This window comes from Mastigoproctus giganteus, chromosome 2 (assembly GCF_048544385.1).
Source record: "Mastigoproctus giganteus isolate SK-2022 chromosome 2, ASM4854438v1, whole genome shotgun sequence".
Taxonomy (NCBI): Eukaryota; Metazoa; Arthropoda; class Arachnida; order Uropygi; family Thelyphonidae; genus Mastigoproctus; species Mastigoproctus giganteus.
In genome coordinates this window covers 140,728,581-140,755,867 of record NC_143576.1, presented here as the reverse complement: position 1 = coordinate 140,755,867, position 27,287 = coordinate 140,728,581, and the positions used below count along the sequence as shown (strand labels likewise).

The 27,287-nt window shown below is 34.1% G+C and overlaps 1 protein-coding gene across 1 annotated transcript in view; it reads left to right on the top strand.

The window, feature by feature from the left end:
• The window catches only part of LOC150089619 (WD repeat-containing protein 11-like), a 334,891-nt gene that overhangs the window by 97,181 nt on the left and 210,423 nt on the right, over nt 1–27,287 (top strand). Inside the window, exons 9-11 of the mRNA XM_090390050.1 lie at nt 2,338–2,665; nt 17,453–17,537; nt 22,142–22,324. Of these exons, the coding sequence (XP_090246176.1) occupies nt 2,338–2,665; nt 17,453–17,537; nt 22,142–22,324 (596 nt within the window). The remainder of the gene's footprint in view (nt 1–2,337; nt 2,666–17,452; nt 17,538–22,141; nt 22,325–27,287) is intronic.

Below are 27,287 nucleotides of genomic sequence, written 5' to 3'. Positions count from 1 at the left end.
TAAATTCTTTGCAAATTGCAATCAAATAACACTGTCATTCAGACAAGTTTCTTGGACAAGCTGTACTTTGTACAAATGGCATTTCAGGTATTTACTCATAATTCATAACAGAGACATTTCAATGACATTCTGATGAATGTCATCTGACAGATTTTTGCAAACTGCTTAAAACACTTTGGTGCTTAAGCTGTCCACTCTATTGAGCTTAATACTGAGGATAAATGGGCCTGTTGTACTGGAATCCATAGGATAACAAATTTGTCAAGGTAGAACTTGACAAACATTTGGAGTACTATGGAGTACTATATTTGGAGTACAAATTTTTGTTTATACTATGACCTCTCTATCCTCAAAGTGGCTGCTTATTATTTTATAGAAGAGGAGTTTGGATACCCCAGCCTCCCGGGGATCTCTCTCTAGAACACTGCCACCATAAGGTGTCAAAGGCCCCTTTGAAATCCACAAAGAGGCTGAGGAGGTACTTGCTTTCCATTGTGGATCTTGTATTAATGTCCTTTGCAATTGTGTTATTTGCACTCCTTCCCTTTGTGAATCGTACTGGGTCTAAGTCCCCAGACCTTTGTCCTGGTAGTTTTGTTGTATCCTGTTCTTCATGACTTTCTCCATTGTCTTGCCCATGACTGGCAAAGAGCAATGAGTCACTATGCCAATATTTTTGCAACCCTTCTATTTAAGTACCTAATCCCTGTAAAAACAGTCTTTCCTCTTAACAGGAACAGACCACATTAAGAAGAATTCAGCCCCATGTTCCTTGCAGTCTCTCCAGTGCCAAATTTTCCAATTTTCACAAATGGTCCAAGGGAATAAAAGAATATAGTTAATAAAAAATAAGCAAATCACATAGAGAAATTGGCAGGAAGTAAGCAGCCAAGCTGTCAATTCATTCTCTTTTATTTGTTTAGATCCAGGACCATTCTGACCTGAGAAATTGGCAAAATTTCTCAGGTAAGCAGCTGAGTTGACAGTGCATTCTCCATTTAGATTCTGGTTAGATCCAGGACTATTTTCCTAATGTTATATATGCCTGCATGTAAATAGAAAATTTTTCCTTTTATTGCTAAAGGTTTATTGTTGCAAAAGTAATTTTATTACTTTCATGTTGATTATGCAATCCCTGCTCATTTGAGTCCCTGCCCTGGTTAGACACTACCCAAATACTGGCATTGCCAGTTCCTCAGTTTGCTGGATTTTGGATGTTGCACCTGTCCTATGTGATTGAACAGAATGAAAAATAAATAAATAAATGAACAAAGCAAATAACTTTAAAATACAGTTTATTACATTTCATGGGAATGTGTTTAATTTACTTGCTGCAGTGTATGACATTAATTATTTCCATTAATTTAGAAGAAAAGTCTGGAAATGCCATTAGACAGTACTATAACACAGTGCTGGAGCATTGTGGTTGAAGTCTGAGTTCTCTTAATTCTTCTCATTTTCAGTTTATAAAACTGATGGGTATGCTCATGACAGATATTTCAACATATTTATTCAAGTATAACATGTTGAAATATCTGTCATAATTTACCATAGACCTATAAAAGTGTGTCAAAATTTAAATTAAAATGTTAAAATTGTAATATTCGTTAACTGTGGTTTTGATCTTTGTTGTGTATAATTGATTATATTAGAAATGGAAAGATATGGCCCACTGGAAGCAGATAAGTATGATCTTGTTGTTGATGTGTACAGTGAAATGTACAGATAAAAAAAAAAAAACGTTGACCTAATCTGGCATACAGATTAGGTCAACGATATTGATGAAGGTATATCAGGCTTAGTGTTGAAGTTTGCAGATAATACAAAGGTTGGCAGGGTTGTTAATGTTACAGTGTCAGTCATTTGCAAAAATGCATCAATTTCATGTTTTATATTTCATTTCAGTACAAATTGTAAAAATTCAGTATAAATTGTAAAAAAAAAAATAATAAAATAATAATAATAATTGCTGGATTTCTGTTTGTCTGATTTTAATGAAATTTGGTTTGGCATGACAGATTTTTTAAGAAGCCCAAATACAAAGTTTCATGAATATTCATCCGCTGGGAGTGCTTTTGTTACATGTGGATGGATGGACATGGTAAAGACAATAGGCACTTAGCAAATATATGTGCGAACACTCCTAAAAACTAACATAACTTTCTTAATTTTTGAAGATACATCATATATTGCCTGTTTTAGCATCTAAATTAATTTTTCTAAGTTAAATTTAGTTTCTTAACTTTTCCTTGCCTGCTCTGCATATATTAGTTGTCTTTAAATTAGATTTCGTGATGCTTTTTTTTTTTCTTTTTTTTTTCTTTTTTACCTTCACAGGCTTATTCTGCTGTTAACTCTCTGCCTTCATTTTCTTCTTTGAGAGTTGGAGATACTTGTACTTTTGATTTTCCTGGTAAAGACACATCAGATTGTGAACGTGTTTTATCTGTATCTTATAAGGCAACTATAGGAAGTAAAGTTCTTACAGATAATGTGCGACCTGCTTTATATCCCTGTGATCTGTCAGATTTAGAGTATAATGTTAATTTTAAGTTGCTGTTAACAGGTGTTCTCAGTGCCCTTACAGCACCACCTCATGTAATTCGAATGTGTCCACCTGTAACATTTCGCAACTGGACTGTTTATCGACCTCGCATAGCAGTGGGTAAGCATACCTAATTAATTAATTTAATATTGATTATTTAATTTTATTTTCCTTATTTTGATGGAATGGATTAAAATGTGCTTGGATTTCATAATGTTTATAATATAGTAAAATATGAGTTTATTACTGTGTAACTTACTGTAGCAGGTTCTGATAGAAGAATATGATTTAGTATGCTTTACAGTTCAGATAATTTGAAATCATAAATTAGTCTCTGCAAGTGGTAAACCCCGGCTAATTCCACTGCATACTTATCCATTGATAAGTCTGTTAAAAAGTGTGATGATGGTGGCATAAATTACACAAAATGCCATAACTGATAGAAGGATAACAGAAATTGGAGATATTGTAGGTGTGAGAAAGAATGTGCATATCCTATATGATATAATGAATTAAGCAAAATTATAGGCTGAATTGAATAGCCAATTAGAGAGAGGGGAACTATAAAGCAAAAAAATGATTAAATTAATATAAGGAGTAATAGCATCAGATATGGGTGGATAATTTTGGTTATAAGTCCAAAAAAGGGGTAGAGAAATTATAAAATTAAAATCTGATGTTAGCTAAAAGTAAATATTTATACATAATCAGATATTTCATCAAAGACTGTTTCTATACTTGTAGTAGTAGTAATGGAAGAAAGCAAGCATATGATCTTACGTAGCATCAGCCAAAAAAAAAAAAAAAAACCAATTTCACACATACATTCCTTAAAAGGTTTGTCTAGTTCCTCCTTGAATTTATCAGGAATTGTAAGGAGAAAGTTGTTCTTGCCCGGACCTGCATAGGACATAGTCATTTGACTCATTCGTTTTTGCTGAGGGCTGATGATCCTCCTATGTGTGAGTCCTGTGGCACAATTTTATCAATCAGACACATTTTAATTGACTGTCCAGGTTTTAGCAATATCCGTTTTACCGCTTTTAATCATCTGACTGAGCCGTATACACTCAGTCAAATTTTATCCGACAATGACAATGTGTCTGCTGTTTTTAGCTATTTTAAATCAGTAAAGGTTTTTATTTGTATTTAAAATTTACATGTTATTGTTATTTCTTTATTGATTTATCTTTTCTACATTTTATACCTTTGTTATTTTATATCTTGACATGGTGACCTAAATAATTAGGTCAGTGAAATTTAAATTTTTGTATATCACCTGGTTTTGGCGCATTATAGCCTTAGTTGCTAATGCGCCAATAAAACCTAACAGCCAACCAACCAACCACCTTGAATTTATTTAGGCTATCAACTTCCACAACGACAGATGGAAGTTTGTTCCAGCAATTAACCACCTGCTGGCTAAAGGCAAATTTCCACACATCTGTTTTACAACTGTCTTTCCTCAGTTTAAATTTATGCCCCCTCAGGTTCATAATCTGAGTAAGCAGAAGAATCCCATCAGAATTCAGCATGCTCCATACTTGTGGAAGAAAAGCAAATTTAAGAATAAAACTGAGTGAGATCAAATAGGGGGTAAAGCGTATAACTTTCAAAAAATATAGTCCCAACGCAGTGTATGTTTTAAACAAAATAAATTAAGATGAGTTTAAGAGGTAAAGTAAAATAAAATAAAAATAAGTATTTACAGTGCAACCTAGATGCAAAAATAAGTGGTTATAAGCGAATGATGCAATTTAGAATAAATTTAAGGAAAATATGTATATAAAGTTAGTGCGAGCAAATGGCATAAGACAAGGGAGTGAATTGAGAAGAGATAAGAGATAAAAAGGTGAAGATAATGAGAGTAGGAATGTTCGTTTCACCCTTGTATTGCACTAATAGCTTTATGAATGAGACAAAAGCTGAGAAAAAAAAAAGTAGAAAGTATAAAGATAAAAAGCTGAGAAAAAAGAAGTAGAAAGTATAAAGATAAAAAGCTGAGAAAAAAGAAGTAGAAAGTATAAAGATAAAAAGCTAAGAAAAAGATATTAAAAATTACTGAACTAGCTGAGATCGTAAAGCCCATTCTTTTAGTAAAGGCCTTGACTGTGAGAAACTTAGTAGAAAAAAGAGACTCTAATGCATTAAGGGCTTATGCCTCAAGCTGCAAAAGAGTTAGACTATGTATATCTTAGTGCACTTGCATCATTTATACACAGCCAATTATAGATTAGCAAATGTGCAATAGCGACATCATTTAAGTTACATCTCATATTGGCGCCTCCGTAGCCAGGTGGGAAGGAGCAGCAGTGCGTAGCACACGCTTCTTGATTAGACCGGGGTTCGAGCCCGTCACCACCAAATACGGAGGATGCGGAAAGGTCAGGGAATGACCACCGCATACCCCGGAGCAATATGGCCCTAGTTGCTAATGCTCCTAAAAAAAAAAAAAAAAAAAAAAAAACCAACATCTCATATTGTGAATACCTTCACGACGAGTTGCCATGACATTGCACTACTTCGAATAAGTAACGCTTCACCTGAAGGAGAAGACTGTTGTTACTTATTCTCAGTGGATACCACCGCCCAGATGGCACCGTTTCAGGGCTATTTGGCCCTTCTTCGGTGGATGGGTAGGTAGATACCCAAGTGATGTAAAATATTGTGGAGATATACTTCACAATTGTTTTGCATCATTACATCACTTGGGTACCTGCCCACCCACCAAAGAAGGGCCATATAGCCCTGAAACGGTGCTGTCTGGGTGGTGGTGGTGGTATCCACTGAGAATAAGTAACAACAGTCTTCTCCTTCAGGTGAATCGTTACTTATTCGAAGTAGTGCAATGTTATGGCAACTCGTCGTGAAGGTATTCACAATATGAGATGTAACTTAAATGATGTCGCTATTGCAAATTTGCTAATCTATAATTGGCTGTGTATAAATGATGCAAGTGCACTAAGATATACATAGAAAAAAGAGACTAATGTGAAATGCTTATGATGTAAGAAGCTGAAAAATAATAGCCAAAAAATCTGATAGTTGCTAAAATAGAGTATAAAATCGATACCTGGAATTTAAGTAATGCATAGTAAAAAGTTGAAGCAGAAATAACAGTGAGAAAATATCCAGTTGGATTTATTCATATAACTGAAGCTAAAGCAGTAACACATTAGAGAGATTCTTCTTTACTCACTAAGTTTCTCATTTTATAAACATTTATCTTTACTTTATATGTTTAACAAATCCTTCATGAAATCACATATAATTTACTGTCCTTTTGAAGAGTTTTATTTACAATTCATTATGTTTTCAGGTACTGATGCAAATAGTTTGGTTAGTTACAGTTTATATCTACCTTGGATTTTCAAGTACTTTTATTTTGAATTCCACTGCATGCTTCTCTAAGTTAACCATTGTCACCTTTTCATCTTGGATATACCAATTTCTCACTAATGCTTATATTTCATCCTATGCTCTCTAGCATAGCATTTACTACCCTTCCCTTTGAATACCATTCTGCTCTAGCTCTTGCCAGCATTTTTGCTTAAGAATTTCACGGTGTTCATGACTTGTTATTACCCAATATTTCTACTGTTGTGTTCTTCAGTCACCTTTATACTGGATTTCACCATTGGATTTATTTATTATTACAGCTGGAATTATCTTCTGTTATCATCTAGCTGTCTGTATCTGTTCATTTACAATTAGATGAAAAGTTCTATCTTGAATCGTCAATATAATTTTTATATACTGTAGTAAGGCTTCCCTTATACAGTCTTCATAGATTTTTGATGCAAACTAACCCTACCTTTTTGGACTGCAGACAATTAATCTTGGCCTACGTTTATCCTATAGGTCATTTTATATACCTTCGGATATCAGTTGGATATTGTGAACATTTAATAATCACTGCTCATTACATGTTATCATCTAAAATTTTTGCTATCGTATTCCTCAGTTACCATTGGATATATAAACTGTTCACTTTGATTTATGTGAACAATTCTAACTTGGATTTTTAAAAAAATGTTTGTGTACTTTAATAAGGTTTTACTTATACAGTCTCCAGAGTTTTTGATGCATAACAACCCTACCATTTGGTCTTCAGACAATTAATTTTGGCCCATATTCATTAATAAAATAGCTGTCAACGGTTCCAGCATTTATTTTAAATGCTGGAACCGTTGACAGCCATTTTATTACTTGATCTACTGCACTCAATCACTTATATGAAATATGTATTTTCATTTTATTTTCCAAATATCTTCAACCTCTCTGTCTACAGAATTTGTTATTCCAAATATATCTTCTAGCTATCTATTTGCCCTATATAATTTCCACTGTATATTACTTTCTCCTTGCCTATGTTTCACTTTTGTATTTCTACACACATATTTTATCAAAAGCAACTATAGAGGTCACTAATTCTATCATCTTTTTACAGCTTTCTTTTAAGTCATTCTTCACTATAAATTATTATGAGTTCCAGGCACTCTCTCTGTGTTACTGCTTTAGCTTCAGTTATACGAATCAATCCAACTGGACATTTTCCCACTGTTATTTCCCGCCTCAACTTTTTACTACAAATTACTTGAAAATTTCAGGTATCTATTTTAGACTATCTGCTTTTTCGTAAATCTTTCAGTTTTTATTTTCAGCTCTTATTTTTTAGCTTCTTACAATGCAAGTATTTGGTATTAGTCTCTTTTTTTCTACTAACTCTCACAGTCAAGGGCCCTTACTAAAAGGATGGGCTTTACGATCCCAACTAGCTCAGTAATTTTTAATATCTTTTTCTTAGCTTTTTACCTTTATACTTTCTACTTCTTTTTTATCATTCGTAAAGCTATTAGTGCAATATGAGAGTGATATGAATGTTCCTACTGTCCTTAATCTCTCGCTATCTTCGCCTTTTTTATCTACACTTTTATCCCTTCCCTATTCCACTCCTTTGCCTTATACCATTTCCCGAAAAAGGCCTCAGAGGTTGGGAAAACTCATGTCAACAAAATAGATAACTCATACACCAACCATTAAGTTCAATTATTACTGTAAACCAAATGTTGATACAAAAATAAAATGTGAAAATTATATTTACAATGAAATAAATAAAAGGCACTACCATAAAATGATCTACCATAAAATAATAAAATGTGATGACTGTATTTACAATAAAATACTATAAAGCATACGCGTAATTAAAAGCGATAAAACCTGTAGCTTTCAGAAGCGTCGGCTTCCTTCCTCAACAGTATCAAAGCTTCTTGCAACATCTCCTTAAATAGCAGGCTCACGGTGCTTCCACACTTGGTTCAACCAGCACATGGTCTGAACTGGAAGCAATAATGGCTCGGGAGCGTGTCAAATGGAACTGCTCATCCATATTCAGGACAACAGTTTCAAAGAGGGGATGCATACACATGCCTCTGTTCCTATTGATAGTATTGTTATCGGATGAGCAGATTCGCAAGCTCTCAAGCCATTTATGGTCCCAGAACCCATGCGCCCGGTCAACAATAACTGCATCCTCACGGGGAGATCCGATGCTGCTTCTCCCAAAAATGCTCGGCCACAGCAGACTTACCATAATCCGCGACTTTTATAGCATTTAAGTGCTCCCCCAGACGATCCTTGAACCACCGCCTTGTTTCACCTACATAACATTCCTCACAATCCGGGCATTTTATCATATATACGACTCTGCTACTAAGATCCTTTGTTATTGGATCTTTTACCTGGGACACGACTGTGTGAGGCACCTCCATAGCCAGGTGGGAAGGAGCAGCAGTGCATAGCACACGCTTCTTGATTAGACTGGAGTTCGAGCCTGTCACCACCAAATACGGTGGATGCGGAAAGGTCAAGGGAAATGACCACCGCATATTCCCGGAGCAATATGGCCTTAGTTGCTAATGCTCCTAAAAACCAAAACAACAACGACTGTGTGCAACCTCTGTCCTGGAAGCTGCACACAGCATGTCTTATAGCCGCGTAATATTCTAGTAAGACGTTCAGTAAGGCCCGGATAGTAAAGAATGTATGCAGTGGCCACAGGTACAAATGGTTCCCTACAGTTGGACATAACTCCTCTACTATATCTGTCCAAGATCCTCTGGGGGTAGCCACATTTCTTAAGGTCTGCTGTGACTCGTCTAATTTCACATTCCCTATCTCCAGAGGTGGCACAGTGCAACCCTGCTCTATCCATTAGTGCTTTAACCACACTATTCATATGTTGTCTAGCTTGTGCTGAGCTATAATGGGTGTATTGGCCTCTACACATAGGTTTTTTGAACACTGAAGTTTTAAGCCTAAGGCCCATCCTAGAGACCAATACATCCAAAAATGGGAGGGTACCACCTGCTTCCACCTCTGAGGTAAACTGAATGAATTGGGAGAAGCTATTAAGCCAATTAAGTGTATCCCCCTTTCTCCCCTTCAGAATAACAGTAAAAGTATCATCTATATATCTCTTCCATTTCCTCGTGAGAAACTGACACCCCTCAGAAACTTTATTTTCTAATTCTTCCATGGCCAAATTGGCCACAATAGCACTAATGGGTGAACCCACGGCCGTACCATGAACCTGCTTATACATAGTTCTTTGGAACACCATAGTGGTGCTAGCCAGACAAAGTTCCACACCAGAACATATATCTTCTACATTTAAAAGTGACCTGCTGTCCAAAGAGACATCATTATTCAATGCCATTCTTACACAATGTACTCCATGCATAATAGGAATGCACGTAAAGAGGGACAACGTCAAAGGAAATCATGATCTCATTCTCATCTATAGTTTGGTCTTTCACAAAGTTCACAAATTCTTTACTATTCTTCATGACTTAGCTGGAAAGACCCACTATAGGGGAGATCAACTTAGTCAAAAACCCAGATAAAGCATATGTAGGGCTTCCTATAAATGATACAATGGGTCTAAGCGGGACCCCCTCCTTATGTGTCTTCGGAAGCCCATAAAATCTGGGAAGTCGACATCCTGTAGCTTGTAGGGACCAAAATGTCTCTTTAGAAATTTTCTCCACCTTTAACCAGAGCTGTCCCATTTTATTAACACGTCTTTCCAAACTAACCAACAGGTTTCTCTGAGTAGCCTTATAGGTATTACTGTTCTGCAAAAGATCCAAAGCTTTTCTATGATAATCTTCTTTATTTAAGACTACCGTCGATCTCCCCTTATCTGCAGATAATACCACGATTCTGTCGTCCTGTTTCAACTCTTTTAAGGCTCTCCTCTGACTAAAGTTAAGGTTGGAAGGTGCCATCTTCACTTGACTCGGGATGGCGGCAGACTTCACACGAATCTCATTAGCTAAGGCCTCTGGTAATTTCCTAATAGCCCGTTCAATTCCTATGGCTATTTCAGCAACGGGTGGTTTGAGGGGCACGAGCGCAAATTTAGAACCCAAATTTAAAACTCCTATTTGCTCCTTAGTAAGATGCCTACTGCTCAAATTATGTACAAAGTGCATACTTCTATCATTACGTTGTATTACATTTTCTCCCAACAACCTATTGAACTTCATAATCTGCCTCTGTCTGTAAGAATCCGCTATTCTAGTAACTTTATCCGATACTAATCTTATAAATACCAAGTGTCTTGAAGATACATTACTAGTAATAGTATCTAAGTACAGACCTATTTGTCTCCTAGTGTACCTTAAATCCTCATGTAATTTGCGGATCCAGATGTTCACTAACTTCTTTTGGTAACATAGAGTAGCCCTCAGTAATCGGTCATCCTGAAACGGTGTCTTGACTCTAAAACCATGTGGTATAAGTCCATGCTTTTTACAGCGGTGTGCAAACCTTAGGTGTTGCTTCTGTCTGGCCTCTTTTACACTATGCTTTTGTAATAGTCGGACTTGTTGCTCTACGAAATGGGATTATACCATTATACCTTATACCATTTGCTTGCACTAACATTATATACATATTCTCCTTAAATTTATTCTAAATTGCGTAATTTGCCTATAACCACTTATTTTTGCATCTAGGTTGCACTGTAAATACTTATTTTTATTTTATTTTACTTTACTTCTTAAACTCACCTTAATTTATTTTGTTATAAAACATACACTGCATTGGGACTACCTTGTCCATATTTTTGTGAAAGTTATGCTGCTTTACCCCCTATTTCATCTCTCTCAGTTTTATTCTTAAATTTGCTTTTCTTCCACAGGTATGGACAAGTGTAGAAATGCAATCTTTGATACATTATTTGATACCTGATTATGTATCGATAGTTACTTTTAGCTAACATCAGATTTTAATTTTATAATTATTCTACCCCTTTTTTGGACATAATCAAAATTACACACCCATATCTGATGCTGGCTATTACCCCTTATATTAATTTAATCATTTTTATTTAATTTTTTTTTACAGTTCCCTTCTCTCTAATTGGCTATTCAATTCAGCCTATAACTTTGTTTAATTCATTTATATAATATAGGGTATTCACATTCTTTCTCATGCCTACAATATCTCCAATTTCTGCTATCTTTCTCGTATTAGTTATGGCCTTTTGTGTAATTTACACATCCATTTTCACACTTTTTAAAAGACTTGTCAATTCTACCTCACATATATAAACTTTTGTATCCTTTGCTGTTGCTTTGTACACTCAGATATATTTGTCATATCATCTTTATATTTATTTTTATTTTTATCTCTCCATTACCACTTTTCAATCCATTATTTTACTTATTTCATATATATATATATATATATATATATATATATATGTATGTGAAAGAAAAGCAAAATAAACAGAAAAAGGAAAATAACAAAAATTATCCTATGTCTAATGCTCCAAAACGTGCAGCAAAGTAAGCAAAAGGATATAAATAATGTGTGGTTTGTAACATAAATAGTGTCTGTGGAAATAAAAAAATACACAAAGTGCCTGAACTAGTAGTAGTAGTGGCATGTGATGCAAGAAAACAAGTGAATGAGCTTATGCAGCATCAGCCAAAAAAAAAAAAAAAAAATTACAAAACAATTCCCTCTAAATGTTTGTCCAGTTCCTCCTTAAATTTATTTAACCTATCAACTTCCACAATGACAGATGGAAGTTTGTTCCAGCAATTAATCACCCGCTGGCTAAAGGCAAATTTCCGCACATCTATTCTACTTCTGTCTTTCCTCAATTTGAATTTATGCCCCCTTAGGTTTGTAATCTGAACAAGTGGAAGAATCCCATCAGAATTCAGAGGGCTCAACCCATTCAAGGCCTTATACACCTCAATCATATCACCTCGCAGGAGCCTAGTCTCCACCCACTGCAATTTGCAGAACTTAAGCCTCTCTTGGTAATTTTATACTATGCTTTTTTTTTTTACAGTTCCCTTCTCTCTAATTGGCTATTCAATTAGAGAGAAGGAATGGATCCCTTCAATCCCCTCACCAATTTTGTTGCCCTTCTGTACATGCTCAAGCAAATCTAGATCCTTCCTAAAATGAGGCCTCCAGACTTGTACGCAGTATTCAAGGCGTGGCCTGACCATTGCCTTATACAGAGGGACAATCACCTCCTTTTCCCTGCTAGCAAAATTCCTGTATATCATTGACAAAACCCCATGACTTGCCCTGGCAGTCTGTCTGCATTGCTCAGAAAACTTCATATCTGACTGCATAATTACTCCCAGGTCTTTTTCATTTTCTACCACCTTAAGTGTAGTACCACACAGTTGATACGTTTCTCTGGGGTTACTTCTACCCATATGCAGTACTTTGCATTTGTCAATGTTAAACTTCAGTTGCCACTTCTCAGCCCATCTGCCCAAATTTTCTAGATCCTGTTGCAGTAGCACACTGCCATTACTGCCATTAACAACCCTGCCAACCTTTGTTTCATCTGCGAACTTTGACACTAAGCCTTATATACCTTCATCAATATCATTGATAAATATACAAAACAACAGTGTATCCCAACACCGAACCCTGTGGGACTTCACTAATAACATTAGTTCTTAGTAGTTCATCTCTTCTCCCACTCAACCATCCTTTTATCCATTGTAGCAGCCCTTAATACCATTCTGCTCCAATTTTTACAGTAGTCTTCCATGCACAACAGTATCAAAAGCTTTCCTGAAATCCAAGTATATGATATCAAAATTATTTTTTGCATCCAGTTTCGTTGTAACCACATCCTAAGAGAAGTTTAAGGGATAGTAGAAATTGTAAGTGAAGTAGTGGTGAAAAAGTGAAAGAATTTTTGAAAAACCTAGTACAAAAATGAACTGGGGCTGAGGAAGCAAATAATATACAAAAATAATAAATAACAAATAAATAACACTGTATTCAGATATGGAAGGACAATTTTAGCAAGTGGTTGAATCAAGGGATAGCAAATATACAAAATCTGAATACAGTAAATGAAAAGATGATACATAGCCAGGAATTTCATTAGGGATCTACTCTTGACCATGTATCAGGCACTGCATTTCCAAACTTGTCTATAATATTAGAAAAAGGGTGGGTTTCGATTTCAAATATGCAGCCTTTATCGTAAAACTGACAGACAAGGTAGTCCCTACGCAGTGTAAAAATTAAGTTAATAATGTGATTTTTAAATTTAATACAAATTTACAAAAGTGTAATGTGAAATATAATACAAATGTTTGTACCGTGCGGAAGGGGTTAAAAGTAATTAAATTGACGTGGTTAAAAAATGTAAAAATATACAGCAGAGAAATTTGATCAAAAAGTGTGGACAAGCAAATGGTATGGGGAATGGTAAAATCCTTGGGGTGGAGAAGGGGAGAAAAAGATGGTCAAAAGAAGGCAAAAATAGCGATAGGAAGCAGGATAGTTGGAGCATTCATATTACCCTTGTATTACACTAATAGTTTTACGAACAGGAAAAAAAATAGAAAAAGACAGTATAAAGGTAAAAAGTGTAGAAAAAGTCATTAAAAATACTGACCTTACTGGGTGTGTAAGACCCAACCTTATAGAAAGGGTTCTAGTATAAGCAAGCGTTAGTAAAAATGGGTGTTAATACCATAGGCTTGTAGAGAAGGGAAATCGAAACCAAAACTAAAAGTGAGTGTTACCTGGAGTCATTAAATCAAGCAGAGGAGAGGCTTACACAGACAAGATGCAAAAAGGAAAACAATGACAAGTCACCGAGTTATATAGATTTCGAGATACAGATAGTGATGACCTCTATCATAGAGGGGGGAAAAAAAAGTGGGAAAGATGGCCTAAAAACATGAAATGCCAGACATAAGGCTGCAGTAATACAAATATGTAAAGGAACATGTGAAACAGAAAGTAAAACAAGAATAATTCCAATCTACAGGAGAAGAAAATCTAGGAGATGAAATTCTGGTGAAATTTTAGATGATCAGAGAACAGGGTCTATAGATCACGGCTCCAAGTTAACAAGCCACTGTAGACAGAGAAATGCACTGTTTGGTTATATCTGGGGTTGATTGAAGTTTGAGTGAATCCACTGAAGAGTGTGACAAAAAATCCGCCAGGCAAAAACTTTGGCAACAGAATGGCAAAATTGAAAACCATGAAGAAGAAAAAGATTTTTGGTTTCCATTGATAAAATTTTTTCACCAAATAAAAGGCTTCATAAAGAAAAACAAAACCATTCACAATACATGGCTACCAAATAGACATTAGATCTGAGACCAGTGTCAGAGAAGCAAAGTGCCAAACCTAGTGGTTATTATCAGGGAAGATACTTTTAATAAGTCCAGGAATAAAAGTCAAATGTACAGGATTCCAAATGATAGAAAGGAAGAATTTGGACTAAATGTGTGAAAAACTTAGAGAGTAAAGCAACAGGAGTCTCATTCCGAAAAAGAACCTTAAACAGAAGTCATGAACAGTGATTAAGTAGTGGTCATGAACCTTAAACAGAAGTCGTGAACTAAGCAGTGGAAATCCCACCAAATAATATACGACTGTACAATACCTTTAACACAGACAGGTGCCAAGTAAATCGTAATTGAATTTATTTTTAATTGTAGAAGAAACTATACTGAAAAAGTATTTGATGAAAAAGGGAGGTATATTATTATTTAAAAGCTTGTTATAAAAAACTTGTATTGCTTTGCTGAAAAGGATATGGTTGCTGCATATGTTGGCTAATCTGATAGCTTGAATACATATAGTATTTTTGTGAATTTTATTGGAAATATTAGATTGCCAATTTGTGAGGTAAATGACATCAAAGTTAAAATAGTTTCTTTTGTCATATATGTTAATAAGATGAGGAACTGCATCATTGCAGAGTATAATATTCAGATCAAGAAGTTGGCTGTGCAATTATCAACATTTTCTTTATTGAGTTTAAGTTCAGAGGGGTAAATATCTGCAGCTAATCATTCAAGGTTGGAATTTAAAACTAGGATGTCATCCACATACCGGAAAGCTAAAAGTTTATGATTGGGATTACTAGTAAAAAATAATTCCTCATAGTAGTGTAAAAACAGGTTAAAAACAAGGCTGGAAATTTTTGAACCCATGGGAACTCCGATTATTTGTTTGTATGCAAGCTTGCCATCGAAAACGAAGTTATTGAGTATGCATAGATTGACGAGGTTGTCCCAAGTATTCTCGTGAATATTAAGTTTCTCATAGTATTTGTTAAACAATTGTTTTAGCACAAACACCAGTAGGTTAAGTGGGATGGAAGTGAACAGGTTGGTGAAATCAAAAGTTTCAAAATGGTTATAGAGAGATTGGATCTAAAAATGTTTAAAACAGCTTGGTTATTGTTAATAATCCAGGCAGTAGTAAGATTGCTGAAGATGGTTTTGAGTTGTCTGAAGAATTGCTTGCAGGGTAGGCAGCAGCCACTATTTTTGGAACTGGTTATGAATCTGAAACCTACTGGTTGTGTTGTGGAATTTGGCAATCATATAAAGGAAGGGTAGAGTTTTGTATTTTGATGTGCAGTTTTTTATGTAAAGCTATAAGTTTTTTTATTGTAGAAGCAGGATTGAGACTGCATGGTGTATATGTGGAACTATTCTCTATTTCAGTTTTTAGTTGGTTGAAGTAGAATTGTTTGCAAAAGATAGCCAAGTTGTTGGATGCTTTGTCAACTGGGGTGAAAATAAAATTGTTCTGTAATTCTAAAATATGTTTTTTCAGATTGCAGAATGGAGTGTAGTGGTTATTGTAAAGTTTGTAGGACTTGGCAATAGCTTTTTTGATGTCTTGATAGATAATGGTTATCCATTTGTTGAAAAAATTTTATCAATGGATAAAAAAATTCTTCGTGGTTTTCAATTTTGCCGTTCTGTTGCCATCAAAGATTTTTGCCTGCCGGATTTTTTGTCACGCTCTTCAGTGAATTCACTCAACTTTCAATCAACCCCAGATATAGCCAAACAGTGCATTTCTCTGTCTACAGCGGCTTGTTAACTTGGAAGTTTGGAGCCATGATCTATAGACCCTGTTCTCTGATCATCTAAAATTTCACCAGAATTGCATCTCCTAGATTTTCTTCTCCTGTAGATTGGAATTCTTCTTGTTTTACCTTCTGTTTCACATGTTCCTTTACATATTTGTATTCCTGCAGCCTTATGTCTGGCATTTCATGTTGTTAGGCCATCTTTCCCACATTTTTTTTTTTTTCTCTCTCCTATGATAGAGGTCATCACTATCTGTATCTCTAAATCTATATAACTTGGTGACTTGTCATTGTTTCCCCTTTTGCATCTTGGCTGTGTACGTTTCTCCTCCGCTTGACTTAATGACTCCAGATAACACCCACTTTTAGTTTTAGTTTCGATTTCCCTTCTTCTCTACAAGCCTATGGTATTAACACCCATTTTAATTTTTACATTTTTTAACCACGTTAATTTAATTACTTTTTACCCCTTTCACACGGTACAAACATTTGTATTATATTTCACATTACACTTTTGTGAATTTATATTAAATTTAAAAGTTACATTATTAACTTAATTTTTACTCTGTGTAGGGACTATCTTGTCTGTTAGTATTACGATAAAGGCCGCATATTTGCTCCCACCCTTTTTCTAATATTATAGACAAGTTTGGAAATGCAGTGCTTGATACGTGGTCAGGAGTAGTCCCCTGATGAAATTCCTGGCTATGTATCATCTTTTCATTTACTTTATTAGATTTTGCATATTTGCTATCCCTTGATTCGACCTCTTGCTAAAATTGCCCTCCCATATCTGAATACAGTGTTATTTATTTATTTGTTATTTATTATTTTTGTATATTGTTTGCTTCCTCAGTCCCAGTTCATTTTTGTACTAGGTTTTTCAAATTCTTTCACTTTTTCACCACTACTTCACTTCCAGTTTCTACTATCCCTTAAACTTCTCTTAGTTCAGGTACTTTGTGTATTTTTCATTTCCATTTTCACAGACACTTTATTTATGCTACAAACCACACATTATTTATTTATTTATATATATACTGGTTAATTGAATAAATTGTTTGATATATTACTGGTTAACAATTAACCAGTAATATATCAAACAATTTATTCAATTAACCAGTAATATATCAAGCACATATAATGTCAAATTGCCATATGACAATAGCATTAATGTAGCAGGTGATAAAGAAGAAATAATCACATAGGCTTTAATAATAAAAAACACAATATATATATATATATATATATATAGCGTATTAAAACCAATAGAGATAACAGAAAGATAAAAAATCGTTTAGACACCCATTTCTGTTTTCAATCTTTAGATGGTCTTGTTTGTAATTCTGTTTTGCCACCTTTAGTGTTGCTTACATTGGCATTTATATTATTTATTTATATATATATATATTATATATATATATATATTTATATATTACACACACACACACACACACACTTATTCATTTATTTTTATTTTTTTATATATATATATATATAAGGTAACAATAGTGGGAGCATACAGATATTCAACATGGCTACAGGAATCATGGAGAAAGACTTCAGTCTTCATTCTGCACCAGTAAGGTAAGTGAATAATGTTATATAATTTTTTTTTTCTTCTAATGTCCATTATTGGCAGCTTAATTCTTCTTGCTCTTTATAGTAAGTAGATACAAGGCAAGATTAATCTAGCATGGTTAAAAATAAGTTTTATGTTATTTCATTATTCATAGGAAGTAAAATCAGAATATTTGAAATGTTTATTTTAATTTATAATTAAATAATATTTATATATTTTTTTTACATTTTCACTGATTTAGTATATCTACTATACTTGCATATTTTTCCCTTTTATTGTATATTTTTTTCTGTCTTGCTGTTTTTCCTTTCTGATAATCCCACATCCATGGAATTGTGGCAGTGCCAGATTATCAGATATTCTAAAAATCTCAAAATTCCAATTCCAGAATTTATAGAGTTTCTGTATGCTTTTTATTTTATGTTTTATCACTATTACCTAATATGAGAAAAAGATATATAACACTGTAATCTGTGTAACATTTTTCTCGCAATATTTAAAATTTATTCTCTTGCTTCCTAGGAATTATGTTCAGATATTCATTCAACAACATAGATTCAACTTGAACTTTTCATTTATTTTTGGTTTTCTTTCCCTTCCATTAGCAAGAATGTATAAATGTCTGTCTTGATTTGTTTTGCATTTAATGTCTCAGCTTTCCAAATCTAAAAAAAATTTTTTTTTTTTTTTTTTTTTAAGTTCAGATTAATTTAATTTACCAAGCACCCATATTGACAAAATATTAAATGATCTTGTTTATATGTACGTTTTTATTCGATGTTTGATTCGTTTCTTAAAAACTAGAATTTATGATTTTATAATTCAAGTCTCTTAAGTATTAAAACCATGAAAATCATTATCTCTTTTAAACCAGAAATTTTACTAGATATAATTTGATTCTGAAATGTTTGAATATAAACCAAGGTTCATACTAATCAATAGAATTGATACAATATTCCATTAACTGCAATAATTAAAGACAAACACCAGCCAAGGAATTAAAAATTTACTATAAAAATAAAATATACAGAAATAAAATATAATGAAAACACTATCGGAAGACTGTCTCCTTCTTCAACAGTACTGTTGAAGAAGGAGATAGCAGTCTCTGAAAGCTTCAAGTTTTATCGCTTTTAATCCAGTTTATTTTAGATAATTTTATTGCTTCGGTATTTTTAACATTTTTATCGTAGTTTATTTTATCATAATTTATTGTAATATTTTAGTCTTCCGATAGTGTTTTCATTATATTTTATTTTTATAGTAAATTTTTAATTCCTTGGCGGGTGTTTGTCTTTAATTATTGCAGTATGGAATTTCCCAGCCCCATAGGCCTGTTTGAAAATATTCCATTAAGACTTAACCTTTTTGTGCAGTCTTCCCCTCCCTTCTTCTAGTTTAAAAAATTTTAAATGAAATATATGGTCAGAAAAAATCCACCTTCTAGGCATTACAAGAACTTGAAAATGAATGATTGAACAAAAAAAAAAGTATTTTGGGAGCTTCCTTACCTTCCCTGCACCCCTGCCTCAGTTCTTAATCCCAGAGGTGTGCCTCCCTGATTAAGAACCCTTACATTAAGAGGAAGGCAAGCCTGATATAATGGTAAGATTAGAGATAAAGAAAAATTGTCACATTATTTAATGTGGATATTCTCTGTAAGTTTGTTTTGTTCAAGTGAATGAGGAGATAACATCTGACAAATGTGCACTATAGCCACAGCAGCTTGTGCGCCATTAAACTCCCATAACACACACACACACACACACACACACACACACACACACACACACACACACACACACACACACACAACCACTAGGTGGCAGTGATCACAGTGTACTGATGTGGGATTTACTTAAAGATATAATTACCATCATGGGTAAAGGAAAGGGTTTTTGCTTCCGTAAAGGCGAGTACAGTGGTCTCAGAAAGTTTTTAAATTCTGTACAGTGGGATAAACTGACGATGTTACCAACAGTAAATTCTAAATGGGAAGCATTCGAGGAATTAATCGTGGATGCTACTAAAAGTTTCATACCTATTAAGAAATATTGTTCAAGGTTTAGGCCTAAATGGTTATCAAATGAACTAATGAGACTCGTGACAGAGAAGAAAAATGCATGGGATGCATATAAATTATCAAGCGACTCAGAAGCCTATGGCAGATATAAGCTAGTCTGTAATCAGGTCACAAAGGAGGTTAGGCAGGCGAAGGCAGATTACTAGAAATCCTTGGCAAAAGATGCTAGGAAAAACAGCAAGGATTTCTTTACTTATATAAACTCTAAAAGGAAGGGGGTGAATCTGATTGGTCCACTTGACATCGATGGTTCGACTGTTGATGATCCTGCTCAGATAGCAAACAAACTGAATGAGTATTTTGCATCTACATTCACACATGAGGAATTATTAAGGTTCGAAAATAGCAGAAGGTTATCAAATTGTAGCAGGGTGCTTAATGATTTTGTAATAACTGAGAGCAAAGTGGAGGAGAAATTGTTGAAGTTAAACATAAGAAAAGCACCTGGGGTGGATGGGATCTATCCAGTTATAGTAAAGGAGGCGGCAAAGCAACTAAGCAAACCCTTAGCCATAATAAAGAGAGCATTCTTGGACTCAGGGGAGGTCCTCATGGACTGGAGATGTGCAAATGTATCCCCAATTCACAAAGGGGGATCGAAGAGTGACACGAGTAATTACAGACCAGTTAGTTTAAATTCTGTTCCGAGTAAAATAATGGAGTCACTGGTTAAAGATGCATTGCAGGATCATCTAGACAAGACTGCAGCAATAATTCAGACACAGCATGGGTTTGTTAAGGGAAAGTCTTGTCTGACAAATTTGATAGGATATTATGATGTGGTTACAAAGGAACTGGATACAAAAAATAATTTTGATATCATATATTTGGATTTCAGGAAAGCTTTTGACACTGTTGCGCATAGAAGACTATTGTACAAATTGGAGAAGAATGGTATTAAGGGTAAGTTGCTACAATGGATAAAAGGATGGTTAAGTGGGAGAAGACAGAGGGTGGTAATCAATGGGTGCTGCTCTTCGTGGACTAATGTTATTAGTGGAGTCCCACAGGGTTCAGTGTTAGGTCCACTGTTGTTTTGTGCATCAGCAGCCAAATTACTCTTCTGTTCTTTCAGATAATTTAATTTATTCTTCATTAGGCAACCTTCATTATATTCAATTTACTCTCTAAATTTTATTTAAGTTTTTGACAGCTTTTGCCAGTGAGGGAGACGTACAGTCTCACTGGTGTTTCAGAGTTGTTGCTTTTACTTTTGGAAAATTTTCTTCCTTCACTCTAGTTTTTCATTTCTGGAAACCCTAAAATTGTAAATAAACATACCATTTTGCTAGTGTTTAACATTTTCTTCCTTTTTCTATATGGATAGCCTGTTTTAAAATTTTTCAGCTACATTTCTTGTCTGATTGGTGTCAAAAAGACTATTTATTATAGGTGAGAAAATATATCTAGACTTTATATCATGTTTTGAAATTTGATTTTTGTAATTAAGATTAAATTTTTGCTATCTTGATTTTTTTTTCATAATTGGTATTAACAACTTTAGTCTGTATAATCTATATAATATTGGTGTGAATATACCATAGATCACTCTTAAATGAAAACACTACGTTTGTAGTGTAAAAGGACATCATTTTATCTGTATCTCATATTGTGCTCCTCCTTCACAACGAGTTGCCCTGTATTGCACTACCTCAAATAAGTAACACTTCACTAAAAGAGAAAACTCTTATACTTTATACTCTTAAACATATGATGGCTTGTTGCATTTAGTTTAACTTATAACAACTTTAGTTTAGAATGCCAGAGCTGTTACTGGTTAGTAACAGCTCTGGCATCCTAATTATCAGGTAGTTTGTTGTGAATTCCAAACTCCTGTGTGTATTGTATTCATATCTTGTTATAAAAAGAAGATTAGTTTAGTTGCTGTATGTATTTTATTTTTAAAAAAATTTGTTTGTGAAAGATGGTTAAGTTAGATTACTTTGAATTTGTCATGCAATATGACTGCACTGTACTAGTCAATTTGTATGAGTTGGTATGGAGCACTGAAGTGAAAAGGAGGTTGTGAAACATTAAAATTTTGCATTAGCTAATACCAGCTACATTTCTTGTCTGGTCGGTGTCAGAAATATTCTTTTTGACACCAACCAGACAAATTTTGTTCTGTTCAATACCATGTAATTCAACAGAATAAAAATAAAGTAGAGAACCTTAAAACACTGCTTATTGCATATCATGGTGATGTGCTTAATTTATTTGTTGATGTATGATATGACATTTATTAATTATTTTCACTAATTTGGAAGGAAAACTAGGAAATACCATTTGGACAGTGTCTGAATGCTGTTTCGAAGTGCTCCAGCCAAAGCAGGATCTCAATTAAAAGTCCTCTCTTTTTTGTTTAAATTTCTACAAAATTGGCATACATGCAGTTGACACAGCTGACATTTATAATTTAAGAGCTGTATAGATATGAGTATGATTGAGTTTAAAATTATTTCCCTTTGTATCCAACATGCATATTTAAAATTATAGTAATTTTTAAAAAATTCTTGGCTTTTTCAGAGGCATTGAGTGGGTGAGTCTGACAGCTTTTATGTCTTTTGCACATCCTAATTTGATTAACAGTATGGGTCAAGTTCATAATGAACTTATGTTAACAGATATTCAGTCTGGAAGAACCTGCACTTTGAGAATGGACAAATATGAAGAATCCCCAATTCAGATGTTGAGAGTCTCTTCTTTAAGGTCTGTATATTTCTGTCTTCTGAAATATTTTTTGTTAAGTTTTTATATTTCTCATAAAGGAAGTGGCTATGCAAAAAAAAAAAAATTTTTTTTCTGCTGTTTTATTAAAAATAGATGAACTTGGACAGTTTAATGACATTGATTCCCTCTCTTCTATTGGTTATATTATATCACATCATGTGTACAAAATCAATAATATAGAATCTTAATGATTAAAAAAATACAGTTTTCATAGTTTTCAGATAATAATGTACCTGGAGTGTTCATATAATGGTATGGCATTTATTTTGCTGTATGGATGAATTTGTGCTCTAAAAACTTTTTTTTTTTTTTTGTAAGGAGCAGATAAATCTTTTAGCAACAGTAATCAGCCATCATTGGTTCTTTCCATCCACCCTAATGTAATTTTTTTCCATGTTTTTGATAACTTGTTGAAACTTTTCACCTTGCTCTTCACTAACTGCACCAAGGTTGTCAGGAAATTAGTCAAGGTTGCTATGTAGAAAATGAAGCTTCCAACTATATGATGTCCAGGTTGCTGTTTATTTTTGAGATATGAGAACAGCAAAATTGTCTTTTATTAGTTGGTTGATCTGATGTCTCTCAAAAAACTGTAGCTCTGAGTATATAAGCACTAAACTTGAGGAAGTTTGTAAAAATATGTAGCAGTTTCCATTCCTGTCTAGTACTTTGAGTACCAGTTTGATATGAAATGGTGGTAGGAGCACTCTGCTTTGAAATACAAGTGTTTCATTGATCACACTTGTGCTTCCAGGTAATTATGTACCTCAAGTGTTGATATAATGGTATGGAATTTATTTTATTTTGTTATATGAGTGAATTTGCACCTTCATGACTTTTGTAAGATTAAGGATTGTAAGATTTTAATTTTGTAAGATTGATTCATTTTGGTGTGTTGGTGTTCTCTTGGCTGCATGGCATATAAATTGTCCACTATCAATAAAAGTGACATTTATTATGTGAACTGTGGGTAAAAAAATATGATAGGTATTGGCATATAGGCAGGAAAAAAGAATCGCATAGCAACCTATTGATTCAACTGAATCTGATTCAAGTGTAATTATAAAAAAATACTGCACATTATTCCTAACCTTTTCACATGGCTTAAATTCCATAATATACTAATAGACTGAGAGGGGAAAAAAAAAACACAAACCTGCCCACCAGTTGGGCAGTAAAATATTACCTCCTAACAGTAATTGGATCCCCATTTTTCAAAAATTAAGTACTGTTTATCTGCTAACATATAAAATTGTAATATAACTGAAGTATATAGGATAAATGTAGAACCTACTGCATGTAAAAATTAGTGGGTATATCCAGTGGTGAGCTATAGTGGGCTCACAAGAGCCCATTGTTATTTTTTTTGAAAATTTGCAAGCCCATTGTTGAAACGATCATTTATTTTACAAATGAAATCCTGAATGCAATTATTGAGTATCCAGAGCCGAAACTACGGTGGGGCGAGCAGGTCCCCAGTCCCAGCATTTTACTGGCACAATCAATTGGCTATGTATTTTAAAATTGCTTTATTTTTTTATTTAATTACAGTCGGACCTCTGTTTAACAAACTTCTTTATAGAGAATTTTTTTTTATTCCTCCTTGGCAATTACATTTAAAATAGTTTCCATTGAACGAAGAAAATTTCCATGTAACGAACGGATTAGGAGAGACAACTTTGTATGCATTGTTCTGGCCTTTAGGCAATTTAGGTAATTAGAAAGTGCGAATTAAGGGTGAAAAGGATTACCGTTTCGCAATGTTAGTGGTGTCCGTAAAACATATGCAGTTACATACCGAGAAGTTGCGCTATTCAATATGCTTTCCATAGCCAGTCAGAGGATTAAGAAGATTCCCGATATTGATAATAGCCTCTGGTCAACCTGTGTTGTGGTTCCCCTTTACTCTGACAAACGGGCATATGTTTTTCGGAGAAGTGAGTGATCCATGCCTTCCACTAAATTCCTCCGTCTATGTTTACGTGGTCACAGTAGATGAATATCTGTGTGATTCCGACTTTTTGCATAGTATTCAAAGAAGTGACAGTAGCAACGGGGGGGGGGGGTTGAGGCAACTAAGATATTATATAAACTTTACGAAGATGAAATGTTGGCAGATTTTGAGACTTTGTCGAGCCTTTCACTGTGTAGAAAATGTTCTAAAATATAATGGCATACAGTCAATAATTTAAAAAAAAAAAAAAACCCATTACCAATCTCCGAAAAACCTAGCGCGAATTAAGGATGATTGCTAAAGAACTTGATGTGGAAACTGTAAAGCTCGGTCGTATGTTCAGGCCGCGATGTAGCTCGCAGATGGCGATTGCGGGTTGGAGGAATTATTCGCTTCGTGCAAACGTTTTGAATCAGAAGTTAAATATTCTGGATTATTAATCCAACTTTTAATCTGGAATTTCTTAACCATTTAGCACTAATGATCGATATCCTGCAGGAGCTCTCTTACCTTTTTAAAATCACTATGGTAAAAGCAGATAAATTAATCATTCGAACTGTCAATGCAATTGCTAATTTGAAAATTTCTGAAGGAAATTATGAAGCCGAAGTTGAAAGAATTTGAAGGAATCAAAATCGAAAGCAAAAAAAAAAAATTACCTCGTGCCAAGTTATTAAATGCATTATTTTATCCTTAAAGGATAAGTTATTAATGCAACGGTGATTTTAAATTAAAAAATAAAGAAAATTATGATAACGTTGAAAGAAATTTTAAACATATGCCACCCGAAATCGTGGAATGTGAAAAAAAACTTTCGTCTCGATTACAAGACGGTGAAAACCGAATAAGAAATTTAAGTTTTCTGATAAAATATGAAATAAAAATTAATGATTTTAGAGATTGTCGAAGACAGTTTATCTTTAAAATCGAGTGAAGTTCCATTTTCAATTAAGAAAGCCAGAAATCCCTCTGAAACCATTGCGATTAGCAGTGCTGAAGCTGAGTGAGCTTTCACCTTAATGAATAATATTGTGACAAATGAACGCGTTGCAGATTATGATGACCATACATCTAAATGGAAAACCATTACTTCAATTTGATCCGAATCTTAGTGCACTTGCATCATTTATACACAGCCAATTATAGATTAGCAAATTTGCAATAGCGAAAATCATTCCTCTGTAATCATCCCTCAGCTATTGAACAAAGCAGAAGATCGACAACAAATATTAATAAAGAAGTAAATTGGCAATTTTTGGAATAAATTTTTCTTGAATATTTGTGAAATAATTTTTTTTCATGAAATCTGTGATTTTTTTTTTTTTGTGTATTTTTTCTATAAAGTTTGTTTTTTATGTAATATTTGTTTTTATATTGTGCAATGTTTTGTGACAGTTTCTATGCTTTTTGTGATGTGGGAAATATTTCATGTTAATTTTTATTCACATTATTAAAATTTTAACAAGAAAAAAATGTATCCATTATATTTCCCTAGTTGTTAAAAAAAAAAAAAAAAAAAAAAAAAAAAAGACCAATAAAAAAGTTGCACGTGTGCCGAGCACGTGCAACTTTTCCTAAAAGAAATGCGAAACATCCTTCGCATTTCTTTTAGGAATTTTAATTTTTATATATTGATTACAAAATAAAAAAGAGCTTTTTTTTTATTGTAATTATTTTATTGATCATTCACAGATTTTCATAATTTCTGGAAGACAAGATACAATGGATTTATGATAACTATAGTAAGAGATGTATACTTGCAAGTGCAACATAGACCTAGAAACGTTTTACACATTCACTTTTACGCATGGTTAAGGGGGGTAATAAGCTGCATCTGTACACCCCCTAAATCAACCCGACTAGAGATATCATACTGGTCACGAAAAATGCACCACGCACTCAAATCACACTACTAGTAGTGCGAGTGTGGGAAGCACCTCTAGTGGAAGCCGCTGATGACATCACTTCCGTGACCAATCAAAATTACTCTGTAGAAAGTTGGAAAAACTGCGAGCCCGTTGTGAAAATATTCACAGCTCACCACTGGGTATATCTGAACAGTGCAAACTTAAAAGATGATATAGATATCAAACTTATACATATCTACAAACATGATTGTAAAAATTCTTCTACTACAGTTTCAGTCATTGTGAAATAAACCCAAATCTGTGAACATACAGTAGATATTTTTGTGCAGTCCTGTTGGTTACTCAATTCCTGTGGACTTAACCCTTTACTACTTAGATAGATGCCACTTTTTTAAATTTGGGAATAAAATCAAATCCTTCCATGTACCTTTCCCCATTAATATTCTCTAATGATTATAATATTTTCTATTTTTATTTTAACATACACCTAATGCTCAGTTAATGTGTACATTGTGCTTTTGGAAAATTGTATGTTAACTGAATGTATGCTAACTGGACAATAAATTCCCATGTGTATAATCTATTATGTAGCACAGAGCAAAACGGAAACGGAAACTAAAATAAAATAAATGACAGGTTTAATGTTAAATAGTAAAACAGAATATGTTATATACATACAGTACAAAAAGCTTTCGGTTATTATGGTAACCTTCATCAGCTGAACTGAAAGTTTAGGAACATAGAACTTAAGAGCATGATGTAACAACTAACTGTTTGATGTTGAAGTCTGTGGTTGTGACGTATGTGAACGTTGCCAACATTTGTCAGTCATCAAAATGGTTGCCTCAATAATGGGGGGACACGACATCCACTGCTCCTATTGACTGAAGTATTCGAGCATGTGATGTGCAACGACTCCAGCCAGGCGCGGCGTCGGTAATGGCGGGACCGATCGACAACCATGGCATCGTGCCGTGGGTTAATGTTGTGTTGGGTTGACCAGAAGTGCTCAGCAATGGCCGAGTGTTCTATGTCTGCTAAGCGGATGTCTCTTTCGTGTTCTGAGATACATTTGCCGAGCCTTCTGCCAGTTTCTCCGAAGTAGCAACCAGTACAGTCA